The sequence below is a fragment of the Octopus bimaculoides genome, chromosome 14 (assembly GCF_001194135.2).
Source record: "Octopus bimaculoides isolate UCB-OBI-ISO-001 chromosome 14, ASM119413v2, whole genome shotgun sequence".
Lineage (NCBI taxonomy): Eukaryota > Metazoa > Mollusca > Cephalopoda > Octopoda > Octopodidae > Octopus > Octopus bimaculoides.
The window spans coordinates 35,157,735-35,178,410 of NC_068994.1; the positions used below are offsets into that span (position 1 = coordinate 35,157,735).

The window sequence follows — 20,676 nt, forward strand, 5'->3', positions numbered from 1 at the left end:
TAAAAAATATCCAGTATACTTGGAAAAGTGAATGGCATTAGGAAGGGTGTTGTTACAGAATCCATGCCAAAGCAAACAATAGAGTTTGGTGCAGTCTTCTGGTTCACCAGCTCCTGTCAAAGAGTGCAACCCATGCCAGTGTTCAAAACAGGCATTAAATGAGGATGATGATGATGAAGAAGACAAAATGGAGTTGTTAAAATTTCTTATTCTCTTACTTATACACTTTATATTCTGTCTCCAATGATGGAATACACAGTATATGGAAATGTGGATCAACACATTGATCCATTACCTGGGATATCCAGAAACAGCTATAAGACACTATTATATCATTTTTATTTTATTTTTGCTTACTTTCTTTTACCATTATACCAATTTAAATGAATTAATAAGCTTGTCCTGCCTTGATTTTGTTTTCCTCTTCTTTGAATTACACCTACTGACTCACAGGTAGGTTACGGATCACCGAATCTCTCCCTATTGGATGGTGGCAACCACAACTTCAGACCTCATTGTGAACTTGGATCCCAGTAGCTTATCAATTGGAACACTCAAACCGCATACCTATTAGGTTACCAGTAACTTAAACTCTTCCTCTTCTGTATAATGACACATATAATTAATGTATTACATATGTCGTTAATGGTTGATGACTTGATACCGTAAGAACATGAACTATCAGAGAATGTTCTATAACAACATCAGACTAATTCTTATATCCTTCACATGAAATATATACAAATAAAAACTGTATTACTTAGCCCATCATTGATAGAGAAATGTGAACACTAAATTTAGTGCTCAACAAATAATACACCCCCACCGCACCCCAAAAAATACAGAACATTACAAAACTTGATATCAACAGAAAAGGATAGACTAGTATCCAGTGGAAATAATGTCAATCTAAACAATATTTTCTACTCTAGGCACAAGGCCCAATGCCAATCTAAATAATAGGTAGAAATTTTCATATCAAGTTTCACAAATAAAACAAATAAAAAAAAAAAGGCATAAATGGATATGTGAAGAATATCTTTCAAATCTAGATATTTTACAACAACACTATCTCTGAAAAATAAACTACAATATATTTGTGTCAAATAACTTGGGTCTAAACAAAATGTGTGATCCCAACAAAGTCATTACCTTCCGAAATAAAGTCATTACATTCAGAAATAAAAAAAAGAAACAATAAATAAAATTTTAAAAAATGAAAACATAGGCACAAACTAGCTAAGCAGTTAATCCTATTGCACCATGTTCCTGGTATAGCAGGAATAACTTAAATGTAAAGTAGCAGTTTGCGTGGACAAGTATGGTAGTTGACAGACCTATCATTGTTATTCTACCAATTTTTTTTGTTTGTTTTTTGTTTCTGTCCATTAGTTTGTCTGCAATGTACAAATATGGTAGTTGAGAGATAGGCCTATTACTGTTATTCTCCTGATTTTTTTTCTTTTTTTTTCTTTTTTTTTTGTGATTCTGTCCACTAGTTTGCTTGCAATCATTATTCTTGAGCTGTGTATGGATTTATTTATTTATCTTTGTGATCAGGGGCCCAGGTAGAAAGTAGTGTTAGATACAGGGGCCCAAATCTGAGAAGGGTAAGAAGATGGCTTTGCAACCATGTAGTTTTGGGGTTCAGTCCCATTGCACAGCACTGCACCTAAGGCAGGTGACTTCTACTACAGTCCTGGGATGACTAATCTTTGTGGGTAAATTTGGTGGTTGAAAACTGTGTGGAAGTCCATCATATATATAAGTATGTGTGTGTGTCTGTGTGTGTCTCTTTGTGTTTGTCCCCACCACCACAAACTTATGATTAAGACATTTCAACCATGTCATCCATTTTTTTTTTTTTTTGTGACTACAATATTTAATGTAGCTTTTCTTTAAGATGGTAAAACGTTGATTGAGAGAAATTTGGCTGCTTTTTCTAACAGGTTAAAATGATCACAGAGAGCAGACATGGGAAACCATTTTTGAGAAGCAGGCTGTGTGAAGCATGATTCATCACTAGGTAGGCCACACAACTAAAAAACAAAAATTCAAGATAATTTTTTGTCATGCATGTCATTCACACAGTCCCATGGGCTGCAAGTTGCCTGTGACTGAGATAAAGAGCCCTTTGTAAATTGTCAGATTGCATTTATGTAGATATGTTTAATGCATGGTGCCCCAGCTTGACCACAACCTTAGGGCTGAAACATGCAAAAGAATAAAAGAGTCCACGTCAGTGTATGTTTGTGTGTGTATGTTAAAATACATAAAATATATACTGAAAGTAAAACAAATATAACAACAATAACAATAATCTTTATAATAATAATCATCTTTTCTACCATATGCATAAGGCCTGAAATTTCGTGGGAGTGGGCCTAGTTGATTACAACTCCCTAAGTGCTCAATTGGTACTTATTTTATCAAACCCCAAAACTAAAAGGCAAAGTCAACTTCAATGAAATTTGAACTCAGAAACTAAAGAACCAGAAGAAATGCAGAGAAGCATTTTGTCTGGTGCACTAACAATTCTGCCAGCTCACAGTCGTAACAATGGTAATAATTATAATAAAAATAATCCTTTCTACTATAGGCACATGACCTGAAATTTTGATGGAAGAGGGGTAGTTGATTACATCGACCCCAATGCATGACTGGTATTTTTATCAACCTTGAAAGGATGAAAAGCAAAGTCAATCTAGGAAGTCTTTGAACTCCAAACATAAAGATAGATGATGATGATGATGATGTGACACATAAAAGGCACCTGTGCCAGTAACATGAGAAAGGCACTTGTGCCAGTGGCATGTAAACTGCACCCATGGCAGTGACATGTAAATTGGCACCCCACTGATGACATGTAAAATGGTACCCATGCTGGTGACATGTAAAAACACACTCAGCATACTCTGTAAAGTAGCTGGTATTGGGAAGGGCATCCAGCCACAGAAACCAAGCCAAAACAGAAGACTGAAGCCTGAGCAGCTCTCCAACTTAACAGCTCTGGTCAAACTATCTAACCTATGCCAGCAATAAAAATGGACATCAAATGATGATGATAATGATGATAATTACTATAATAATAATGACTACAAAAGGAGAAAATAACATTAAATAATGTAATAAACTGATGAAGAACAAGAAGAAACAAAAAACAAGACAAAAATAATAAATAGAGAAAAAAAGTTGATTATTTAACCCAGCATTTTATAACCTGGCATTTTCTAATGGCAGAGAGTAAAGTAAAATAAGAATGAAATGAAATAAGACAAAATAAAATAAAATGAACAATAGCTGAAAAGTGAAGAATTGGAAATTTGCCAAGAGGGGAAGTGCCAACAGATTTTATCAAGGTTCCAATGGAAATAGTTTGGATGTGATCAAGGACATTTTAAATTTGTTTTATGAGAAAAAGAATGAATGAATATATGAATAAATAATGTTAATCAACAGGTAAAAAAAAAAAAATACAAAATTGTATTATGCGTATGAGCATGTATACATTTGTGGGAGTTTCTATATATATATACATATATATGCATATGTGTGTATATATATATATAGATAGATAAATAGTTATATATATATATATATATATATATATATATATATATATATATATATATATATATATATATATATATATATACACACACATATTTATATATAGTTTTTATTACAGCCGAAAAAAAAAACTCCACAAATTATCACTCAGAGTTTCACGCTACTGTTTGTTGGACAGTTGTGTGATCATACTAAATTAAAAATTCTGATGGTACATGTAATATAATATATGATGTAATACAATTCAACAAATAAGCAATTAAATTTGATTGGGTGACTGATTTTCAGAAACATAATGGTGTAGTCTTGCTACTAGTGAGTAGGGGGATAGAACTTAATGGTGAAATTTATAAATATTTAATAATAAAATTGTAAAAAATCTTGTGTAAAAGCGAATGAAAATGGGAGGAATATATCCAGAAAATTAGGAATTGCAAATGATTAATTAATAATTAAATGGAACAATTGGATTGCAAATTGGGTATTTAAAAGTTGAGATTATAATAAGCAATAAATGAGAAATTAAATGAATAAACAAGTGTGCAAAAAATATATATCATTGCAAATGAAAGAAAAAGAAAGAGAAAGAAGAAATGATAGCAATATTGGACAGGTAATTGAATTAAAGCAAGACAGAAAAAGGTGACGTTGAGGAAGGAGAAAAAAAACAAAGAAGAGAATTGGAAAAAAGGAGGCCAGAGAGAACGAGGAAGCAACTGATATGGGTTATATAAGGGGGAGGGAGAAATAAGTTAGTAAGTTTATGAATGTTTTGTAACCAATGTGTATCGAAGGTATAATTAAGTAGAAATAGTAAGGTTTAAGAAGATTATAGAAAATATTAGAGAACAATGCATGGGCACACATATACAGCAGAAAGACTAGTGGAAGGTGTGTATATAGAAATATATATATATATATATATAAACACACACCCAAATTAAAACCCCTAAACCTGTATGCTTGCACAAATATATACATGTATACTGTATTTAAACACAAGTTTAAATACAGTATACAAGTGAAAGAGAAAACTGCATTGGTATATGCTTGTGATATGTATGAAAGATGTCAGTTGTATAAGGAAGTGCCAAGCACTCCAAATGATAGGAATTTGTGGAAAAAAGAGAGCTAAGAAGCCATAAAGAACCATAAAGAACCTTTCATAGGTGATGACAAAGGTTCTTGAGTGGTGACACAGGGTACTGGAGCAGATTTGCCCATCAATGTAACAACAGTGAAACATATTTAAATAGTAGTTGTAATGAAGATTAAGAAAAAGAAAATTGACATTTGGGTTTCTTACCTAGGGCCCCTAAAACAATCTGGGAAAACAAAATGCTTTAGGGCACCAGGAGTGGTGCTTTACTCTAAAGTCAAAGGATGTGCGGTTATTTTTGTTTTTAGGAAGGTGTCTGGCAGATTGTCAAGGAGCCCTCCCTTGCTCTACAGATCGTTTACTGGTTGAATCCCATTCTTAAGTTCTGCTCTCACCACCATCTACAGTTCTTCCTGTTTCTTTGCTCCAGTTCATCTAATACTCAACTTCTCTGTTTGTGTAACAAGGGATAGCACTGGAGTTGTGTATATTTGTATATGCTACAAGAATAAACTGTTGTCACCCAACATACATATCTTGCATTATGCTGTCTATGTAACAAGAGACGGTATTAGAACAGTTCATTTCAACACCCTTACCATGACCAGTCTTCACTTTATTATTTGCCATCATTTTATTAGGTGTCATCTCACTGTATTCTAACCATTCCTTTATTGTTTACAATCACTTATAACCAAGGATGACTTGATAGCATGTATGATGCTCTCACTAATAGTTTTAGGAACCCATTCAATTGTGAGCAGACACAAATATCCTCTTTGCTCCCTCTGATCCCTGACCCTGTAGTACATCCAGGGTGTAACAAATGAATGGGAAGAAGGCTGCACCAGCATGCACTGGTATTTCATTTATTGATCCCAGAAGGATAAAAGACCAAGCTAACCTAGGTAGAATTTGAACTCATACTAATGACCTGACACAAACGCTTACAACAGAGAGGGTTCTACAAAAAGTTACTAAGGGCTAGATTTTAAACCAGTTACAGAATTGTCTACCATCCCCTCAAAAAAATCAATGGTTTCTCTCTCATAAGCTTCCATTTACAAAGTTTTGGTCAACTCGAACACCCAAAGTGCCACGCAGTGGACTTGAACCTGTAACTATTTGCAGGCAAAGTGAACTCCTGAACAACATGGCCATGCCTGCACTCACTGTTATTCATTTTTTATTCCAAGCAACGACATGCAAGGACATAACTGGACTGGAATGCTACTACTGTATTTGTGGCCAACTGTTTTGTTTTAACCCATAATCTGCTATTGTCTTATTTCTTCATTTATGTGCATGCATGTGTGTGTGTCTGTGTCTGTGTGTATGTGTGCGCGCATTTGAGTGTGCATGCATGTGTTTTATAATATAATTATGTTTGCTAGCTTCAGTGTGTAAAGTGTAGTATTTTATGACACTTCATAAAAGCCAACAGAGTTCATAGAAACTGTTCTCCTGTTCTATCTTTCTTCTGGACAACTATAGATAGATAGACAACAAAAACGATTGCATAGCTGAGAATATTAGAAAACACTTTATCTAAATCATATTTTTTTATGTATTGTGTCTTGTTGCTTGTGTGCGTGTATGTGTGTATGTGTGTGTGTGTGTTAGTATTGACAAAGCTTCTTGTCACAATTCAGAAACTTTATAATCATTTCTTCTTTCCACCCTACCACTAACCATTTTCTTTTTTTTTACATTTTTTTTTTCATCTTGTTGTGTGTACTTTCCCAGTCATCCATTCACTCCCTCTCCAGATAATAGACAGGCCTTTGTATCCCTTGAGTTAAGACTAGTCTATTATTTCTTGAAGGGAACCACACAGTGGACATCTGGCAACCTATGAGAGAAGCCTAGTTTATTAGATTTCAGCTATACTCAACAGAGGGGGGGGGGAATCTATAGAGGAAGCCAAGGCAAAAATAAATAACTAAAAAACAAATAATAAAAGTACAAGATAAAAAATAAGATAAAAAGATTAAAAAAATTATAAACATCAAGTTGTATAACTTGACAGTATTGTGTGCAGTGGTTATACACTTTTGTAAAAAAAAGGAAGCCGTAAATATATAAATAAATAAGTGCGTGTGTGTGTATATATCTTTTGGAAATATGGTTTAGGTTTTATAGCCTATATAACAATAAAGAAAGCAAGATTAAAAAACATTATATATCATGTGTGTGCATATGCATAATTATGATTGTTTCTGTGTGTATATGTGTGTGTGTGTGTATTCATATTTCTATGTTCATGTATGTATTTGCATTTATGTATATTCATATGTAAATGTTCATATTTGCATATTTATGTATATGTGTATATGTGCATGTATGCTCATGTGTTTGTATATATGTACGTGAGAAGGTATGTATGTGTATAAGCATATATGTATGCATCTTTGCATGTATGTATATGTGTGTGTGTGTGTGTGTGTGTGTGTGTGTGTGTATGTATTTATATATACAGATAGATATACATGAATGTATGTCTCTGTATGTATATACATACGACCTGCACTATGTGTATAGAGAAATATATTTTTTTGAATATAAGTGAAAGACCATAACAAAACAAAATAAAAAAGGAAAGAGGAAGATAAGACAGGATAAAAATATATAGATATTTGAAGTAAAGTAACCCTGCCCCCCTACCTTAAAAAAAACCCAACAGAAAACAAAAAAAAAGACACACACACGCACACACACCGCTCAAAAAAACAAACATAAATCAATATGGAGTTGCAAAAAAAAAAAAAAAAAGAGATGTTTAAACCCAACTGAAAAGTGTTAAGCTTTTCGAAACAAAACACATCTGATGGATGGGATAAAATGCAACTGGCCACAAACCGATCCCAACACATTTGCATGACAGTACAGTACTACTCGCACCAGTGAAATTGTCTTCATACACACAAACTACAGATAAATCACCTTCTGCTGTCTTGCTTAACTATCTTTTCACGTCAGTTGAGGCCTATTCATAAATGTCACTCTCCTGGCTTTTTACCACCACCACCATGACCGCCAAGCCCACCACTGCCATCCCCATCATCGCTCTTATTTCATTGTTTTTTGTTTTTTTTTTGCATTTATCATTTTTATTATTATCATTATTACATTCATTATTATTATTATTATTATCATCATTTGCCAGTATATAGGGTTTATAGCCAGTAAATACATATGATCCATTGCTTCATACACAGGTTTTTATTACCAGCTTATAACAGGGTTTTCACCTCCTCCACTCCACTAATTTTTATTTATTTATTTATTTATTTATTATGTTTAGCTTCACTGAAAAAAAAAACATGTAAAAAAATGATTTGAAAACAATGAAGGAATATGATAGTGCAAAAGCAAAAGACAGAATAAACAGTTTAAAATCATTTTAAATTTAATTTCATTTTAAATTCTATTTTTTTCCCTTTTTTTTTTGTAAACACCCTTTATGTAACTTAATGTCATTAACTGTTAAATTTAATTTGTTCCTTAAGTAAATTGCTGTAAATTTTAAACTATCAATTAGCACCAATGTCATAATCCCTAACACAGCATTTTTGCTTTTTGTTGTTCTTTTTTGGTCTTTTCGTTATGAGGGAAGGCAGTGTCCAAGATCTTTTACAGGACTAGTTGAAAGGAAAAATGTATCGTGTATCCTTAAACCAGAGATCAAGTAAAAATGCTTGCAACAGAGAGTACTCTGTTAAAAGTACCCCAAGGTGAGGCAGAGGTGTTAAGCTGAGAGATGGATTAGGATTAAGTCTACAACCTATGTAGATTGTACTTATTGTCAGGATTTGAACTCAGGTGCAAAGAGCCAAAACACACACTGAAAGGTATTTGGTCCAATGTTCTTCAGTTCTGTCAACTGCCCTGGATTAGCACTCAATTTATCAACTTCAAAAGGTCGAAAGCAAAATTGACCACAATAGAGCATTTTTGTCCAACATTCCAATAGCCCTGCTAATTCTCCATCTGTATAGGGAAAATGTGTGTATATGTAATAATGTGTGTAAATGTGAGTAGTACTGTGTGTAAACATATTACTGTGTGTGTGTGTGTGTGTATGTAGTAATGTGTAGATGTAAGTAGTAAGGTCTGTAAACATTTAGATGTAATTATTTACATATATTCATAAATGCATACGTATTAGCACACACATACACTCACACAAATATACATGCATGTAGACATACATACACAAATGTAAGGATAAACATATACATATTACCATACACTGATAGGTTAAATATACAATAAATGGCAGAATATAAAATGTGGCATTCAGACCATCACCAAGAATGCTAACAAAGCAAAAGAAAATAGGAAGATCAAGGAAGATATGGGAAAGAGTGTTGAGGTAAGATCATAGGGTATAAAGTCTCAGACAAGATAAAACAGTACATTATTTACATTTGATGGATATCTGTCCTCATCTTGTTTGTTGTTAACGCAACATTTTGGCTGATATACCCTCCAGCCTTCATCAGGTGTCTTGAGGAAATTTTGAACCTGGGTTCTCATTCCTAAGGTATTTTTCTATGTTATTATTATTATTATTATTATTATTCAGGTCACTGCCTGGAATCGAACTTGGAATTTTGGGGTTAGTAGCCTGGACTCTTAACCATATGGCATAGTGGTTAAGAACGCAGGCTACTAACCCCAAAATTTTGAGTTCGATTCCAGACAGTGACCTGTACATTCAGAAAAAGAAAGAGTAAAAAGACATATATCAGCAATAATAACTCTTTATAAATTTGGCACAGGGCCAGTAATTCTGAATGGAGGGATAGTTGATTACATAGATCCCAGTACTTGTCCGGTACTTTATTTTATTGACCCTCAAAGGATGAAAAGCAATGTTGACTTTGGTGGTATTTGTACTTAGAACACAAAGTGTGAGAAGAAACGCTGCCAAGCATTTTATCTGACACAATCACGATTCTGTCAGCTCACCACTTTTCATAAATAATAATGATAATGATGATGACGATTTCAAATTGTGGCACAAGGCCGGTAATATATTGGGGGAGGGGGTAAGTCAACTTGTACTTTTTTTTTTATCGACCCCAAAAGGATGAAAGGCAAAAGTGGACCTCTGCGGAATTTGAATTCAGAACATAATGATAGAAGTTTGCTGCTAAGAAGTTTTTGCCTGGCAGTATTGCTCTATACCTGGCAGTATTGCCAATCCAAAACTTTCTGGAAGTTATCCATATTCATGGACCAGGTGATGTGTTGTGTTCTTGAGTCAAACACATCACTTCTCATTGCTCTAGTCCACTCAGCTGTAGAAATGAGTTTAGCCTGAAGAGGGATGGGCTCTGCCAAGCTTTCTTGCCCAAGATATGGTGCATGGCTGCAGTACCCTGATGACCCAGTAGGTTTAAGTACTTGTCATTGTCGATGTCTTCCACCAGGGAAACATATGATGCAGTGCAGCAAAATCCAAAAGAACATAACTGAAAAATAGGGACCCAACTAGAGAAAAGCAGTAATGACACTCTTGGGTCAAGAACAGTGGAGAAAACTCATCAATGGCCTATGCTCCACAGTGAGCAAAGGGATTGGGCCTAAGTTCTGACAGTGCTCAAAGTTTCTTTCTTTTCTCTTTCAAAATAGTGGTCATCTGTTCCTTATTAGGAACAGGATTGCTGGGATCTTTCAAGCATCTAGAAGCTTTTCTTGGAAATTCCCATTCTTTAGTATCTGTGGCTGTACTAGGGGCACTACCTTAGAAGGTTTTACTGGATCCTCTCAAGTACCGATTTCAGTCTGGTGTTTATCCAGTTATATCGAATTATTTCTGTCGAAGAATTAAGATTTTTTATTTTTGTTTTTTTTTTAAACAATACCAGCTTTAATTGGCAGTACTGTTTCAAACACTTAAATGCATACTCTCACTCTCTTCTTTCTCTCACATATATGAAGGGCTTCTACACAGTTTCTGTCTACCGATTCCCAATCGCAAAATATTGGTCCATGAAAATGTTACAGTAGAAAACATGAGACTATGGTGCCATGCATTGAAACCAAGCCCAGAACAACATGGTAGCAAAGTGAACTTCTTAATCAGGTGGCAATTCCTGTGACAAATTACCATTCTGCTGGTAATACAAATGTGTATGCTCTGTGATACAGCAACTAATAATTTGCTCTATTAGCTTACACACATGAGCTAAGTAGTATTTCTTACATCTCGTAGCATGTCATTTTCTCAACAGAAAATAACACAAACAATAACGATTCTAGAAATAGTTTTTTACATTAGCTATGGCATTTTGCAAAGACACACACACACACAAACAGTCATATGGATAGACAGGTGAACAAACAAAAATATAATCTTAAAATATACTTCAATAAACTGACAAAAGTTGGGTGGGGGATACTTAGGAAGGAGGACAGCAAGTTTGCCTCTTTCAGAACCTCCAAAAGTGGAGGGAAATGGGAGAAGTTTTTTTAGACTAGAAACCTGGTCAAATTGCTTGTAAGAGAATGGACTCTGCTATAGTACCCAAAGACTAGCTAGTGGCAATGGATTAAACCTGCCAGAAGAGAACAGAAAAGGCTCCAGAATCTGACTTCCTTATAGCTTCCATCAAACAAATTTCACTCAAAAGAATTTGGTCAACCAAAGGCTATCATAGAACACTCTCACCAACAGGCCCATGCAATGGGATTGAGCACAAAATGAAATAATTGCAATATTTCTCCTTAACCCCACAACTACACCAGCTTAAATTTATATAAAGGGAATAAATTATACTGTATTAGCATATATTAAAATATTATATGATATAATACAATATATTGTGTCTATATATGTATAGATGTGGGTGTGTATGTAAATGGTGGGTCACAGGGGTGCCAGTGAATATCAACAACAATTTGTGGTTGAATAAAAGCAGCAAACCCATTAAGAAGATTCAAACCACACATCTCTTGATTACAAATCAAACATACTAGCATTTACACTATATGAATAAATAAATACATACATAAATATATCTATACACACACGCACACACACTTGAGCACATAAATATATTTGTCTCTATATACACATATATCTTCAAATATGTTCACGTTTATGTAGACATGAGTTTATCATAGCTTTATCTATCCATCTTTCTATCTATATATATATATATATATATATATGATTACATACAAACTCACAGATAAATATAAGTAGACACAGATATACATATATGTATATTGCATGTGTGTGTGTGTGTGTGTGTATGCATTACCTGTGGAAGAGGTATATATATTTGAATAGTTATATTTTTTATGCATATTTTGTGTGTGTGTGTGTGTGTGTGTATAAAAGATATGCATACATTTATGAACTGCTATATGTATTTTTTATACATGATTTTTATTTCGTATACATACATGTGTGTGTGTGTGTGTGTGTGTGTGTACAAAATAAAAAACACATAACTATTCATAAATATATACATATATTATACAGGTGTATATACATGTGTATGTATTTATAACAATACATAAATATATACACGCATACAGGAAAATACAAGAAAAAAGCACATGCATTAACAGATGCACACAAAGGATAGTGTTGAGTTAATCAATGAACTTCTTTGACATTGTTTATCATGAATATATAATGGGGTGGTAAAGGAAGAAAAGAAAAAAGGGATGTGTATGTGTGTGTGTGTGTGTGTGTGTGTGTGTGTGTGTGTGTGTGTGTGTGTGTGTGTGTGTGTGTGTGTGTGTGTGGACAGGAATAGCAGAATATTTATCTCAAACATAGTTGTAATTTGCAAAGGGCGTAAGAGGAAAATAAGCAAAAAATTCCGTCATCAAAATATATAGAATATTGATGAAATATTTCTGGGTAACGTTATGACTTCACAGAAGGTGTTTGCAGCAACCAATTTTTTTATTATTTTCTTATTTTTTTGCATTTATCTTCATTTACTTTATTCATTTATTTACTTCTTTTTTTCTTTTTGACTTGCTAACAATAGTTCCATCAGGCGAAGTTTGCTAATCATCGCAAGGTGCCATATTGGTTGTCTGCTGACAATGTACAACAGAAGATATAGGAAAACTGCCTCCACCACCCCAGGTCAAAGAACGGTGATATAAGTGGGAGTGGGAACAACAAAGATTAAATATTTAATAAGTGTTTGTCTATATTTTCCTTTTATGACGATGATGATGATGATGATAGTAGTGCTGATGATAATGATGAGTATGGTGCTGGTGATGGTGATGGTGAATGTACTGCTACTGATGATGATGATAAAACTCAACACTGTACTATGTACACATGTGTTGGAGCCTCTGCTATCTTCTGTGTGTATGTTTACATGCACATGCACATACACATGCATATACACTCAGCCTCCTCTACATGGATGACTGGAAAATATTTGCAAAGTGTAATAATATCTAGCTGGTTGCTAAAACCCACCAAAAATTGTTTATAAATTCAACCAAAAAGGAATATGGGATGCAGCAAATATGTTACAGCTTCTATATGAAGAAGTAAATCAACTAAAACTGTAAACATTAAATTTAACAGACACTGAGTCAGAGAACTACCATCAGAGACATCCAAACAAATATTTAAGGGTTGATGAAACTTAAAATGCAACATGCAGAAATGAAGGGGAAAATTAGAGAAGAGTAATTATCAAAAAAAAGTCAGATTGATAATAAAATCTCAACTCAAAGCTAACAATAAGATTGTGGGTACAAATATGTTAGCAATCCCAATTTTAAACTGGGGCTTCAACAGAAAGAATGAATGGAAGAGCTGAGACAGAAAAATCAGGAAGCTACTGATAGCTTCCTAAAGTCTTCTCTCCCACCCTCACTGAAAGCAAAAAAAAAACGATTATTGATCAAATATTCCTACCACACCCACAAGCAGAGTGGAGCCTGATACAAATAGAAGCCTATTACAACATGACAACAGGGCTAAAAAAAATATTTAGAAGGGGAAGCTAATAGCTTCCCATCACTTGTTTCTAAAGTATAATAAAGAAACAAAAGAGGAAAAAAATTTTCCTTTCTGTATAAGAGGAGTAGTCATGACTGTGTTTAAGAAACTTGCTTTGCAATCTTGGTGCTTGGGGTTCAGTCTCACTGCATGACACCTTGGGTAAGTGTCTCCTACTACAACCTTGGGCTGACCAATGCTTTGTGAGTGAATTTGGTAGATGGAAACTGTGTGGAAGCTTGTTGTGTATATATGTGTGTGTTTGTGTGAGTATATGTGTGAGCATTCATGTCTTTGTATTTGTCCCCCACCAGTACTTGACAACCAGTGTTGGTGTGTTGATGTCTCCATAACTTAGCAGTTAATAAGTGTTGGGTTCGATTTGTTCAACTTAAACTCCTCAAGTAGTGTCTGCCAGCATGGCCACAGTCTAATGACTGAAACAAGTAAAAGCTAAAGGTGTGTAACATAAATGATGAGGTACAAACTGGAAGCAAAATACACTGAAGAAAAAGATCCGCAAACAAAACTGTAGAAAAGATTAAAAACAAATGGAATTCCAGAAGATGCAGAGGAAACGAGAGAGAGAGAGAGAGAGAGAGAGAGAGAGAGAGAGAGAGAGAGAGAGAGAGAGAGAGAGAGAGAGAGAGAGAGAGAGAGAGAGAAAGAGAAAGAGAGAGAGAAAGAGAGAGAGAGAGAGATCATTGTATTGCTGTATCTAAGAAGACTCACCAGAGAGGAAGTGAGCTATAGTGAAAGACAAATGACAAAAAGTTCAAGAACTCTGGGCTAAAAGTCAGAAACAGCAAGTCTGATTTTGCGTGGTATAGCCACGAGCAGCTAGATTTTATCTTATACTTGTTTCAGTCATAGGATTGCAGCATCATGGTCTCTTATCTAAAGCATTGATTGAAAGGTGAAAAATATTTCAAAATAGTATGACTTTGAAATTGAAGTAAAAAAAAAAAATCTTGGGTAGTAAAATAAAATTTTAAAAAAAAACTGCATCAATATTTGGAGCACTAGGTAGAATAAAATAAAAATATGAACAAAAACAAATGAACCACACTAGGAATCCTAAAATGTAACCCAGTACAACCTGTTGCATGGTCATATTGTCAGTGACAAAACCAACAGCCTCACAAAGCTTGCTTGGAGAAGAGAGTGATTTGGACAGCCAGCTGGATGAAAGAAGAAAAATCATCAAAGGGCAAAGAAACTCATAAGAGTCAATGGCCATCCTGTAGTATGTAAATGGAGGAGTTAACCTCAATAACAAAAAATCCCCAAGCCAGAGTCACGACAAAGTCATGGGGAATCGGAAGTTGAGTGTATTGATCTTCATTCAGTGAAATTATATGATGCAGTCTGGGTGGAAGAGCCTCTTCAGCCAATGGTCAGTGTAGCAGATTACTGCTAGTTAATAGACCCAGTTAACAGATTACTGTTAGTTAATAAAAGTGGCAATTCATGAAATCACTTTTGCTACTTGCAAACACTATGGAGTTCTGGAACCTCTTGAGGTCACCAACTGAAGTTGGATGACTTGTAGTAGTAGTAATAGTATTTGGTGTTACTGATTCAATACTGACTTATAAGACATCAGACATTGTAATGTTTCTCTTGTTCTTTCATTCTCTTCCTCCCTTCCTCTGTTTATGTAAGTTTACTTCTCTTTAAGTGTATGAAGTGAGGGAAAGTGTTTATGTCAGTCATGTTCAATGAATAAATTGCTCTTGCTCTTGCTCTTTCTCTCTTTCTCTCTCTCTCTCTCTCTCTCTCTCTCTCTCTCTCTATCTATCTATCTATCTATCTCTATGCATACATTTCTACATGCACATGAAGCATGTTTGCCTCCCACACTAAAAAGTACTGTGACCAAAACATGTCCAATGGCCAGTAAACACTTTCAAATCACTAACATCCAAATAGACAGATGTGCCAAATTGTCTCATTCCGTTCAAATACCTATATCATTTAGCTATTGTTAGTCAGACCATTTAACTGTAAATATTTACTATGTGGTGGTACAACTGATTTCCCATATAGGTAGAGGAATCACTCGATTATTAACATGTGTCTTATTAGTTTGTTGTTTGTAACACTGAAACAAGGAGCATCAATTTACACACTAGCTTATAATAAGATAGAGATGACAGTTCATTCACTTAGCTGTAAATATGTAATGCAAGCAAATATGCCTCACAAAAAGAAGCAGTACTACTGTGTATTTTTGAAAATTTCTTTTTAAATCATGCATAAGTAAGTTTTAATCCTCCCAATTGCCTGGACAGAGACAATTTTTACCAGACTAACCAACTCCATTTTCCCAGCACAACAAAATTATCAAACATCTCTACATGCCAATGTACTTTAGAGTTAACTTTTTTTTAATTATACACACACACACACAAACAAACAGAATCACCTATATACTTTAATATCTACACAGTTATACTTTAATGATTAAATAATTTAATAAACAGATTATAAATATCAAAGTATTAACATGAAGTATCAACATGGTTAAGTACAATATCAATATTTTATTATGTTACTATTCAAATATAAAGTTTTCTAAACTAAGAAGAGTAAAACTGACTCACCTGCTGTGTTAAACCTTGTGTCACAGAGAGAGGCATTCTAGAAGTTGACCCTTTCCAATCCGTTTTACATCCATATTGTGAGTCCCTTTTCAGAAGGGTTGTTTTAGACTCTTTATTTAAGCCTGGATCTAAAACCATGCTTGCTGGGACATCATACTGTGGATGGTTAGGTTCACAGGTATATTCTGATTGTTTCCTCTCTCTAGGACAGTTGGTGTTACCAACTACATCACTGTACAGAATGTTTCTCTGGGTGTACTTCTGAATGATGCATATTGCTAATGAAATGACAATAGCCACAGATAAGATAATAGCAGCAACAATGATAACTATCATTAGGTTTATATGAATAGTGTCATCTGATTGTTTGGGAACGGTGGTCAACATTTTGGATGTCTGGTTGCTGACGGTCAACATCAGTGACAGAGTCGTAGTTGCTGACCGCATAGGACTGCCACTGTCTTTGACAACAAACGTTAAACTGTATAACCCTGCATCATTCTGGTAAACTGGACGGGAGTAAGATAGGACACCTGTGTAGGGTTTTACTGAAAACAACTGTTTTTCATTGCCTCCGATTATTTCATAACTGAGAAATGCATTCACATGTCTGTCTCTATCTGAGGCTTTCAAAACTGTGATCTCACTCTTACTTTGAGGATGGTAGTGGACATCGAGGTTAAAAGGGTTAACACTAGGAAAGGTAAAATAAGGAGCATTATCATTTTCATCCATTACTTCAACAATCACATTTTCTGTATTATTCAAAGAAGGTTTGCCATTGTCTTTTACAAAAACTTTAAATTCATAAGTCTCTTTTTCTTCTCTGTCCAATGATTGAGTAGTAGAAATAAATCCAAAATTAGAAATCACAAAAGGAAGAATATTTTCATTGTCACTCAATAAAATATAAGTGAGTTGACCTCCTAGGCCCATGTCAGGGTCAGTAACATTAATAAATCCAACAGGAAAGTTTGGTTCTTCATTCTCATAGGTTAAAAACTTAAATTGGCTTTTAGTAAACTTTGGCTGCACATCATTAACGTCCATTACTTCAATAGAGAATTTTCTTTCTGTCTTTTGTGAAGGTACTCCTTTGTCTTGGCAACTTATAGTAAAGTCAATGAAACTTTCCTTTTCTCTATCAACAGACTTTTTGACCACAACTTTATATTTCATTCTCCCTAAACTCTTCAACAACAGTTTATTGTGATGGAGATCACATGTGACCTCTCCATTCTGTCCAACATCATTATCAGTAACCTTAACATAGGCAATAAAACTACCGACTTTCACTCCTTCAGAAATTGTGGCTGTGTTTTTCATTGATTCAGAAACAAAATTTACTTCTATTGCTGGTGCAGTATTCTGGTGGCCAATCTTATTAACCAGCACAACTGCAGTTGAACTTAATGGTGGGTTCCCATTATCACTAGCTGTGATGAAAAGCTTGTAGGTTTGTTGTTTATCAAAAGGAAATTGTCGATTCAAAAAGATTTCTCCAGTTTCTTTATTCAATTCAAAATAATCCATAGCTAGTTTTGCTGTTTTTGAATGAAAACGATACACAACTTTGCCATTCTTACCAGAATCTAAATCTTTTGCTGATGCAGTGATTACAGCCTGGCTTTTTTGGTGGTTTTCACTAATGGAAACATTGTAAACACTCTGTGTAAAGATAGGAGAATTATCATTCTCATCAGTGACAGATATTTCAACATTTAAAACACCTTCTTTGGGTGGGTATCCTTCATCACGAGCAATGACTTGCACATTATAAGTATCTTTTACTTCTCTATCTAATTTCTTTTCTAAAACAATCCCAAGTTGGGTGGTGCCATCATCTTTACGTGAAAAAGACAAGCTAAAAGGCTCATCTCTGTTCTTTTTTAATTTATAAGTAATCTGTGAATTTTCTGATCCCATATCTTTATCAATGGCATTAGGAATTGTTCTTGTTACTCCCTTACTGTAGTCTTCAGAAAACTTGATGTTGATTTGATTTTCCTGAAACTCAGGACGATTGTCATTAATGTCTTTAATGATTACTTTTACCTCAATTATTTTCACAAAAGATTCTTCCTTTTGAATAGCAACATCAACCATTCTAAAACATTCAGTGTTGTACTTGCACAGAGATTCTGCATCCAGTATTTGATTGGTATATAGTTTGCCAGTCTTGGTTACATTAAACAACTGCAAGCCTTTACTTTTCTGCAAGCGGCTAAAAGAAATTAAGCTGAGGTCTCGAGACACGAAAATGCCTCGTGAGTTTATGTCAAGCGCAATGTCACCAACATATGTTCCAAGAATTTGAGCCTCCTCTATTTGGTAAGTGAGATCGGCACAAAGGGAGGTTTCCAATAGAAGCCAGAAAGAAAACAACTGTACAAACATATTCTGTTTTAAATATATATATATATATACATATATATATAAATATATTTATATATATATATATCTCAATATATTTGAAACTTCAAAGGGTGTTTTCAAATTGTTTCAGTCAAGAGGCATCTTACTATGTTTAAACCATGTAATCTGAAAGAGGAAAAAATATATAAATAGATAGATATACAAACAGAATTATTTCTAACATGCAGGGTTACATACAGAACCATCATAGCTTTCAAAAGATAACGCTATAATAAAAGTAAGACAAAAAAAAAAGCAAAATTAAAACAAAGGAAAAGCAATAAATCTAATAATGTTTTAGTAGTTTTCCAGATATTTGAAGAACAACAGATTATATGAGCGCATGAAAGGGTTCATATACCAGCAAAATGATTCACATTTCCAAAATGATTCCAGCACAAGATCTAATTAGGATATATACATGCCATAGTTCTTTTGTAGGTTTGTTTGTTTTTTTTTGTTGTTATTTTCTTGTTTGTTTATCCTACTTTATTACTTTGTCTTTTGTTGTCATTTTGTGTTTGTTTTTTCTTCTTTTTCTTCTTCTTTTTTTTGTGGTGGTATTAGTAATAGGACATTTCAAACACCCAAACATGTAAAGTGTTATCAATAAACCCCCGAACCGAAGGACAATTGCTAGAGAATACATGTAATATCATTACATGTAAACTTGAAAACATAATGACTGTGTACAAAACTACAAAACCAGGGTTCTTCAATCGAAAAGTCTGTTTTTCATTTTTTCAAAGTTATCTCTTCAAAACCAATTTTGTCGAGATGAATTGCAAAATAGGAAAACAAGCAAACAAAATAAGACAAACAACGATGATGGTGGAAATGATGATGTGCTTTTGCTAGCAGAGAATAAGATTCAAACAGAAATATACAACCGTAATGCTAAAAGTGATAACAACTGCATAAATGTTGACAAAAACAAAGACGATGATGAGAAGTTTGATGATGATGATGATGATGATGACGATGGCAGTAACAAAGGCAGCAATGATGATGAAGCTGCTATTGACAATGGTGTTAATCATCAGGCTGATGATGATGATGATGATGATGACAATGATGACGACAATGAGAATGATGATGGTGATGATGACAATGATGGTGATGATGACAATGATGACGACAATGAGAATGATGATGGTGATGAAGGCAATGACAAGATGATGAGTATGGAAACACCGAAGATAATAATGACAATAATGCCAAATGTCAATACAACTGCAGTGATGATGATGACGATAATAATTATGATGATGATGATGATAATAGCAATTATGATGATGTAGCAGCATGTTTGTCTTCATTTCATTAGCTGTTGTTTTTATTTCGTTTTATTCATTTATTCATTGTTGTTACTTTAGAAAATGGTAAACACAGAAAGAGGTAAACATTTGAAGTTAAGTATATGTTTAAAGGCAAAAGTAGATAAAATGGTGTTAGCAAAGCAAACACTGAAGAGGTTTTTCATCAACAAAAATATTGTAGTTTATATTTTCACTGCTTTCTAATAAAATTACCATTTCAGAGTTGTTGAACTGACATGATGTACATCTTCGCACAGCTACAGAAATTCGCATGTCAGGCTTATAATCTATGTTAGAGAAATTAGGTAAACATCAATCACATTTGCTTGCTTCCAACTGAGATAAGCAATAAAGAAAGAAATTATGATTGAAGTGTAAATGTAATAATGCTATTTAAAAGGTAAAAAGCATCTGTGATCATTATTATTATTAATGGTAGTAGTAGTAGTAGTAGTAATAGTAGTAGTATGTGTATGCATTCGTATGTATAAATGCACATATACAAACATATATAAACACACATATACACATTCATGCACACATGCAAATATACACACATATACATAAACTCATATGCTTATACATATAGATATGCACACATACTCATAGATATGTATGTATGTATATATATATATATATATATATATATATATATATATATATATATAT

At 33.9% G+C, this 20,676-nt stretch overlaps 1 protein-coding gene across 8 annotated transcripts in view; it reads right to left on the minus strand.

The window, feature by feature from the left end:
* Window positions 1–20,676, minus strand: part of LOC106873930 (protocadherin beta-15) — a 177,944-nt gene that overhangs the window by 38,354 nt on the left and 118,914 nt on the right. For all 8 annotated transcript variants that reach the window (XR_008265534.1, XR_008265535.1, XM_014921469.2 and 5 more), the window contains exon 2: window positions 16,274–18,814. Coding sequence is in view for 6 of the 8 variants with exons in the window: in XM_014921469.2 (XP_014776955.1) it covers window positions 16,274–18,670 (2,397 nt within the window). In the remaining 2 variants the exon portion in view is untranslated. The remainder of the gene's footprint in view (window positions 1–16,273; window positions 18,815–20,676) is intronic.